At 37.5% G+C, this 8932-nt stretch overlaps 1 protein-coding gene across 3 annotated transcripts in view; it reads left to right on the top strand.

Annotated features, from left to right (window-relative positions):
- Nucleotides 1-8232, top strand: part of GOLGA3 (golgin A3) — a 24212-nt gene extending 15980 nt beyond the window's left edge. For all 3 annotated transcript variants that reach the window (XM_008634092.2, XM_017734943.1, XM_008634094.2), the window contains 8 exons: nucleotides 400-597; nucleotides 1082-1198; nucleotides 1422-1561; nucleotides 2300-2432; nucleotides 2638-2760; nucleotides 3102-3266; nucleotides 3472-3632; nucleotides 4093-8232. In XM_008634092.2, coding sequence (XP_008632314.1) covers nucleotides 400-597; nucleotides 1082-1198; nucleotides 1422-1561; nucleotides 2300-2432; nucleotides 2638-2760; nucleotides 3102-3266; nucleotides 3472-3632; nucleotides 4093-4300 — 1245 coding nt within the window. In that variant the 3' untranslated portion in view covers nucleotides 4301-8232. The remainder of the gene's footprint in view (nucleotides 1-399; nucleotides 598-1081; nucleotides 1199-1421; nucleotides 1562-2299; nucleotides 2433-2637; nucleotides 2761-3101; nucleotides 3267-3471; nucleotides 3633-4092) is intronic.
- The last annotated feature ends 700 nt before the right edge of the window (nucleotides 8233-8932 follow it).

Consider the following 8932-nt stretch of genomic DNA (forward strand, 5'->3'; position numbering starts at 1 on the left):
TAGATACCAGCTGTGTCTGGTCATGAGACAGTGAGGATACATGAATCATGAGCTTTTGGAACTACTGGGAGTCATGAATCCCCAGTGATTTTGAGGGCCAGGTGGTGGTGTTCAGTTGTAGAGTGGCACAAAAAAATTGTATGTATCAACTACTCTGGATTTGCACCTGAACAGTACTCCTGGATTCTTCTTTCTAGCAAGCATTTTAGTCTTCCAACACGAAAAAATACCAAAGTGAACTTAGTTTTTGATATTCATTTAAAGGAGAAAAAAAAGAAAAAAAAAATCCCACTCTGGAAAAGCAAAATGCTTAATGAGTTTAACTCTCAATTCTTTTGTGATAGTAGTCTGAAGTTGTTTGGTTATGTTTGTTTGATTTGTGTTTTCCTTTGACTACAGCTTCAGGAATCTAGAGGCTTCAGGAAGAAGATAAAACGTTTAGAAGAAATTAATAAGAAGTTGACCCTTGAACTGGAACACGAACGTGGAAAACTTACAGGTCTCAGTCAGTCCAACGCTGCTTTGAGGGAGCACAATAATATCCTCGAAACAGCATTGGCAAAAAGAGAGGCAGACTTGGTACAACTGAATCTACAGGTATTTGACTTTTTGATGTAATAACTTAAGAAAGGAATTGGCTCATATTGTACGAAGTCAGTGCATTTTCTCCAGCTCTGGGTCCTCCATGTGTTGCATAACAGCAGCAATATGGGGGGCTGAACAAAAGATCAGAAATGGGACCTGGCACTAAACAGAGTTTTCTTTGGAAAAAAAATTAATAAAATGTCACTACAATACGTGCAATAGTGAAAGTGTAGGTAGTCAAAACATACAAACCCTGTTACATATGGATTCATTGAGATAAATCATTTTTATGCCAGTAGTAATACATTCATGGGGACATAGGCAATGAGCTACCATTTAACCATAGCTACTTTCAATGTTGAAGGTACTGTGTGGAAAGAGAGATCAGTGAACAGCAGCGAGTTGTTTTGCAATCCCTGCATGGTTTGTGTTTATATTTCCTCTACTTCCAGTGAGCCCACACAAAAGGTGCATTTGCTTTTTTGATGTGTTACAGGTTCAGGCAGTCCTAAAGCGGAAAGAGGAAGAGGATCAGCAAATGCAACAACTTATTCAAGCTCTACAGGCTTCCCTAGAGAAAGAAAAGTTAAAAGTTAAAGACCTTCAGAAGCAGGTAATGGCTCATCTTTTATTTACTTAGAAAGTGATTTAAAGGTATTTTAAAAGTATCTGGAATTAAATCTGTTTTATAACATACTACTTCCTGCAGGGTCTCTGTCACGATAGCCAGTGGCTGAAAGATCAGTTGATGCCTTCTCTGTTGTGTCCTGCGTTAAGCTCCCTTTCTGATTCATGCTACAGTGACAAAACAAAACTGCATCTCTTTCTCCTGTTAGGAAGCAGCAGCCAAAGCAGACGCAGCCCATAACCGCCGACACCACCGGGCGGCGATGCTCGAGCTCAGTGAGATCAAGAAGGAGCTCCACGCCAAAGAACTGCTGGTCCAGGCCCTGCAGGCTGAGGTGGACAAGCTGCAGTAAGTAATTGTCTGAAAAAGAACAGTAATTAAAACAAATCATCTGAAAAAGGTGCACATTAGTGAGTTTTTGGGTTTGCCCCTTCGTTCCCCACAGAACAGAAGGCTGGCTGTCAGATGCTTGTTTGGACTCTGAGCAAATACGTGCATTTTTCTCTCTTTACAGTTCAGTTAGACTTGAAGTACACTGGTTTTAGGCTTCACTATCTGCTTTTTCCCACTTTCTACTATTTCACGTTACTAGTAAGGATTAACAATTTATATAGATCCTATTATTCTTCTCTGATTAATTTGATTATTGACTATGTTCCACAATGTATTAAAATTCAATTAGCTTGTATATAAAAATTTTTCTTAAATTATAAGAAATTATCATACCTACATGAAAATGGATATAAACTTAACCCTATTCCTCCAAAAACAAAGCAAAATTGCTGACAGGGTTTTGTTTTATTTTTTTTACTGCATAATCTGTTGTTTGTAAATGGACTATTAGCAGTGCTCAATGAATTTTGTAAAATCTTTTTTCAATATTTAATATTTATACATCTCTTTCATAAAATCTTTTTGTAATTTAACTCTTGCTATGAATGTGTTGGCAAAGCCCTCAGTCAGAGCTGTAATTAACCAGGTTCCATGCATGGTCATGACATTTACAGTTACATGGCTAACCCAGTGAAATTCCTGTTTTAAAGAACAGATTGAATAACTGCTCTGTCTGTTAATCTTGCTGTGCAGGGTAGAGGATGAAAAACATTCCCAGGAAGTATCTCAGTTTCAGCAAGAGCTGGCAGAAGCCAGATCTCAGCTCCAAGTTCTGCAGAAAAACCTGGATGACAAACTTAGTGAACAGCCTCTAGTAAACCAAGAGGTAAAAAGTGAACACTTACTGTGTTTATCTGTATTGATACTGCATTTTATGACTTTGTCTTTAATTCAGCCTTTTTAATAAAGTTTTGCTAGGTTTTCTTAGGAAAGGTGTTATTAGACATAAGAATATATTTCTTCTGATAGATTTTGTGGTTGATTGCACCTGTAGATAATTCCAATGATTTTTTTTTTCTTTGCCCTGGTAGGTGGAAGACCTGAAGTGGGAAGTAGAACGAAAAGAAAGAGAAATTGAAACACTTAAGCAGCAGCTGGACATGACTGAACAGCGCAGCCACAAGGAGTTAGAAGGGATACAAGTTGTCTTGCAGGTATTTAGTCGAGCCAGTGGAAATGCTGATGGATTGAAATTCTGATTGCTGTAGGGGGATAATTAAAACAATATTTTTATTTTTTAAAAGCATACTTTTTTCTAAATTTTTATTTTGGCTGTGCTGTTACCTTTGTTTTTTTTCAACCTTTATGCCATTGAAATAGGCTACTGACTTAACCTAGTATCTGATTTTCTGCCATGGCAAATTCATTTCAAACAGCAGTGTTGTGTGTTGGGTTTTTCTAGTTTCCTCTGGAAACTGAAAAAATTATAAAAACATTAGTTGGCTGGAATTTTTATACTGTTTCTCTACATCATACTGATTCTCTTCCCATTTAGAATATCAAGACAGAGCTGGAAATGGTGAGGGAAGACCTGTCAGTGGCTCAGAAGGATAAGTTTATGCTGCAAGCTAAAGTGACTGAACTGAAGAACAGCATGAAGTCACTGCTGCAGCAAAACCAGCAACTGAAGTTGGACCTGAAGCATGGCAAGATGAAGAAGGTATTTAAATGGGAAGAACACATTGTACAGTACAGGAAAATCCTCTGCTAATGTTCTTAAATAACCTAACATGAATATGCCTGTGATTCCTGATCTGTAATGAGGATGTGTACCAGTAGTGTGATGTGAGATTCTAGGTGAGAAAAATGATATTGAAGAAATAACTTAATCGTGTTTCTGACTCTTCTTTTTTTCCTTTAACCAGAGGAAAGAACTGAAAGGCGAGAATAACTCTTCCAATCCTGTGACTCCAGTCAAGATTCCTGATTGTCCAGTGCCTGCTGCCTTGCTGGAAGAACTGTTGAAACCAACAGCTGTGAGCAAGGAGCCTTTAAAGAATCTGAACAGCTGTCTCCGGCAATTAAAGTATGGCCTGTTATTTTAAACCATATTAAATAATCTTAAAAATGTTTTCAGGAAACCAGCTGCCACCATGAGGAAGAAAGGATTTGTAAAATTAATTCTTTATTGGGACTATATTTAGGACAGTGGGATGTTCTGTCATTGTAAGTGCTTGCTTATATGGCTATTACCATAGTGAAAGAAGACTTTACAATAAACTAAACAAAATGTGCATTGTAAATAGTACACAGCAGAAAAAAGTCAGAAACAGCTACTAATACTTTTTAATTAAGCATATTGTATTTGTTTTGCTCATAGACAATTCCTAAGCTTCTTGTAGATTTCTTACTCTTGTATACAGCTATATCTTAGGTAGTCTTGAAGTAGGTATCAAGAATCAGAAGAGTAATTTTTTGATCTTGCATTTAGCAGTCAGTTTTCTGCTTGTTAATTTTTGCATTTTTTGTTCTCAATACATTCAAAGGCAAGAAATGGACAGCCTTCAGCGCCAGATGGAGGAACACACCATTACAGTACATGAATCAATGTCTTCATGGACTCAGATTGAGGGCAAGTTAATGGACCTTACTTCTACAAGTCCCACAACTGCATCAGACCAGCAGGAGATTTCTACTGCAGATGAAAAGAACGAGAATTGTAGTGTTAGTGACAAGGAAGCTTTGACACTATAACCTCCTTATCAGTTGTCTTTCATCCTATTGCTTTAAGTATATAAACAAATCTTTATAAAAATTATTTATTTCCTTTTTTTTAAAATGGTATTCGGAGTTGTGCTTTTGCCTGTAGAAGCGAAGGGCACTGATTTGAGAAAGTGATGTAATATTTTGTAACTGATGTAATAAGAATGTGCTATTCTAAGGGTTTGTTTGAAACCTTGCCATAACAATTCTGTCATGTTGGGTACTGCCAAGTGGTGAATCTAGCTCACTTGAGGGTTTAGTAAGAAATGCAGGTGAAGATTTAAAATGAGGTCAAGAGGAGCATCTGTTTCCAAGTACGTAATTGTTCAATCTGGGTGAGTTTGTTAAGGAATTACTGTTAATTATGTAACAGCTAGGTTTTCTTATTTGGATTTTTTTTTTAATTTGTGGGAGTAGGATGTGTTTCTTTCCCCCATCTTGGGTTGTAGCCAAACTACAGGGAAAAATAAGTTCTTCTCATGTTCAGCCGTTAACAGTGGTTGAGAACTGCATATGCTGAGCATTCTCTTGTCCCTCTTATAATCTCTTATTCTTGAAGTTCAGATTATGGATATCTGTATTTGAGTAAGCCATTTCCAGTTTTGAAGATGACCTCTGACCTATAGCAAAAGAAACAAGACTGTAAAGACAAGCAATGCGGAGCAGTTGGTATCTTTGGCAGATTTGCCTGGGATGTTTGCTGATGTTTTTCTCTTACAGTCACAGGCCAGTAGTGAGCTTTGCTTCACTGCACAAATACTTTGCACCTTTTTATTTCAAGTTTTGAAGTAGACACCCTTAAAAAAGTATGCGTGTAAAATACATATATATGTATATATATAAAAGAAAAAATCATAATTTTCTGACTTTGAATATCTGGTTTAATATGCTTATATACTGTAAGTTAAGGCTACAATGAGGGGTTTTGTTACTGTCATTGTTTTAATATTACATTTAAGTTTGCTCTTCTTTGACATACCGTACAAATGGCTTGGGGAAATTAGCCCCCAAAGCCAGAGCTTTTAGAAATGTTATTATTTTTACTTTAAAAGACATAATTCTAATGCCTATAAAATTATTATTTTTAAAAGCTTTATCTTCTCCCACACACTTCCTCTACTTTTTGCACCCTCTATTACAAGGTGTCCACCGTGAATGGAAGTGTTGGTACTGTGGCAGCCCCTCTGCAGAGCACCTTGACTAAGTTACTTTTAAAGCAGCTCACTTTAGTTTCCTTCATCTTTGGTCCCATTGCTCCCTGTGGCTCATAGTGCAGTGTTAAGCCAGCCTTCTCCTCACTCAAAAATTCAGTGTTCAGGTATTTGGCAGATTTAGTGGCAACTCATGTACTAGAATATTTTTGTCCTTAAAATATAAACTAGTCCATTATATCCACTATAGTTTGGTGTTTACAAAAAAAAAAAAAGTCTATTAAGTACCAGTGGATTCAGAAGCTGGAAAAAAAAGTTTTGGTTCATGTATTTTTCCAGAGAGGCTGTTGCTGGTTTTGGATTTGGTTGTTGCATAGGAGGGGGAAGGATATTGCATTTTGTTTAGCAGTAAGGTAAAAAATAAACAAACAAAACTCCCAAACCCACCTATATTTATCCAACGTCTGATTTCTCATAACTACCACTTCAAGCTCTAGTCCAACTGAACACTTTGCACTAAAAGTGTTTATACTGAATGATTTCATGCCCTGCAGCTACTGGATTTTAACTTATATTTTATTGGGATCAAAGTCAAGTGATGCTGACAGTCAAGGTTTTGAAATTGGTAAAGGAAGAAATGCATTGGTGTGGCATTAGGTGCCCATGAAACGGATTTACCAAACAGTTCAAAAGCTTTACAGACTAGCTTAAGACATGTCTGCACACTGCTGCAGTGTACTTTGTAGAGTAAATGGTACTGATTAGCTTGCTGTTGTCATGTTCTTGAAGTTGCCTGTATATTAAGCTCAAAGAAGGAAAAAACCAAACAACAGTATTGTCAAAGAAAAAACCAACTGTAGTGAATAATATATTCAGTACAGAAAAAAACTACCAAATGTCCAGGATTTAAAATACTACTTGTTGCAGCGTTAATGTTGCTGTTCACTTTATTAAACACATTGCCTACAGTTCAAAATCCACTATGTTCCAATCTGTTAGTTCGGCAGTGGTTGTATGGGTAAAGGTTTTACCTGATATCAAAGAAGCCAGAATTGTTAGAAACCTTCATAGTTGTTCTGAATGTCAGCTCTCCTTTTTGTATCCATTCTGCATCCAGTTGCAGTTTCTGACTAGCTCCTGAAGACATCTGAGCTTGCACAATCAAGTAGCCTTAGATGTGTGTTTCCCTTTCCAAGATAAGGGAGCTGTTTTGGATTAGATTCCTGCATTGACCCACCTGCTCTGGAAGTATGTGGACACTGGGTATGGTCCTGTTACATTCACCATGTGTTTTTTCTACAAACAGAAACACCATGTCATTTACTTAAATGAAGGACAGACTTGAGGGTCTAAATCTGGTGAGGTACTAAGTCAAGTTACAGAAGTCACTGGGAAGTCTTCTAGAAGGAGCATGCAGTGTGTGATAAAAGCAAGGCCTTTTCTTTGAAGCTCATCAGCTATGTTTTTAATTACCCAGAGAAATAGTTGCTGCTTTATTAAAAAGCCTCACCCTGAGGCTAAGCATGCTCAGTCTACAAAACTTCAGGTCTCTGCTGTCTAGGCAATAAAATAACATAGTTGTAGGAATGAAAACTGCCTCCCTCTGCCTGTCACAGCCCTGCCAAATAATCAGGAGAACCTGAAGAATAATCTCTTTAAAAATTATTTTCCTTTTTCAAGCACTGCAATAGAATGTATTTTCTGTGTTTCTTCAGTGGTTGCTACCTACTAAACCAAGTCGAGTTAGTGAAGGAGAAATGCCACAGCAATGTGACAATGTTCCCAAGTGCTGAAAGCTGCGCATTATTTTTTCAGATGCTGTTGAGTTTTTGAGGGCTCTTGAATAACTGTGCATTAAAAAAAAAAATCACAACAAAGACCAGCAAACTCTACAATGGAATAAAATGTTACTGAGACCCTGGCATTGCTGAATATTGCATAATGCTCCATTCTGTTGTCTTCCAGATTTCTTGGAAATATTTGTGCACTGTATTGGGATCAGCTGAGCCCCCTATCCATTCATGCAACGGGAGGATCTGATCCCATACTGTTTATTTAGGCAATATCCTAGCAGAAATCTATGATATTTTCACATGTGTAAAGTAATATCCAGGATGAATGTTCTATTGTTCATATTGTCATAGATTATATATTCCTCCTTAGGGGAGAGAACTGCAGTGGCATGGTTATTTTAGTGTTAGCTATGACAACATTAAAGGTGTGCTGGGGACAGGTAGTATTATCAATATAAATTTACCTTAAAGATGACAAATTCACTCCTGGAGATGCAGAAGCTTGTGATGTATATTTTATTGATTTTGTGGGGAAAGTGGGAATAGTTGCATGTGACTTACTGTGATCAGAGTCTTTAAGTATTTTCCTGTGAAAGCAATTGCTGTTCAGAGGAATTACTAATGCTCATCAGCTGTCATCTGATCACTGCCTCCTACTAATGAGCAACACTTGAGTCTTGGGCAGCCTCATTTCCAATACAGATGCACAGATTTCTAGGGAAGGGAAAGATGTTCTGGATATTGTAAATGAAATGGTTCTGTTTCATGTATGACATTCAGTAATGTCTGCTTAGGCTGTGTTTGTAAAGATAGAAGTTAATAATTCCATGTTCTTGAAGAATGGATAAGCCAGGGGCTGGAGGAGTTACACTATGTACAATTAATGTTTATGATCATACAAAGCATGTTGATTATAAAAATTATGTGCATAGGGATTCCTTTAAAAGTTTTGTGCAATAAACTATTTTTGCTAAAGGGCCCCATGTTGTTTCTATTTTAAAAGAGTTACCATCTTCTTTTTGGTTTTGGGCAGTAATTTTTATGTTGGGATCCTGAATATGCTGTATAGCCTCCTTTAAGGAAAAAAACCTCTTTATTTTAAAATACTACATTATTGGGTATTGATTTTTCACACACCTAAACTTCACTCTATTTCCATTTTTCTCAGTTAGTTGATCACATCAGGGAAGAAACACAATTCCGTGGCCTGCATTTGTTAGCATCTGGAGTCTGAGTGTACAAAATGGAACAATGCAGAAATGTCATCATCATTCTAATTTAGCCAATTGCAATGACAAGGAGAGAAATTACTGCACCTTACTTGCAATTTAAACAGTGTGAGTTAAAAGGATAATGTTTTCTTCTTTAAGGACAGTAACTTAAACCAGCAAGTGCCCGCATTGCACGTAGTACAGGTGCCTATACCCCTAAGGTAGGAATGTTGTATTCGCTGGGATGGCTGGTTCACAACTGTGCAGGGAATTGTTTCCTTCTACACTAGAGGCCTCCTTCTTCGTGGTTTTCCATCTCTCACGGGTTATGCGAGACCGCTGCAGCATTTTGAGGTTAATACCCGGACGGAACCTTTCGAAAGAGGCCTCTCGACGTGCCTGTGTGTCCCCTGTCCCCGGGGCTGATGGCAAACCGTGTGCTGGTCGGGTGCAGTTCAAACCCTGCCT

The sequence above is a fragment of the Corvus brachyrhynchos genome, unplaced genomic scaffold (genome assembly GCF_000691975.1).
Source record: "Corvus brachyrhynchos isolate BGI_N302 unplaced genomic scaffold, ASM69197v1 scaffold114, whole genome shotgun sequence".
In the NCBI taxonomy this organism is placed as follows: domain Eukaryota; kingdom Metazoa; phylum Chordata; class Aves; order Passeriformes; family Corvidae; genus Corvus; species Corvus brachyrhynchos.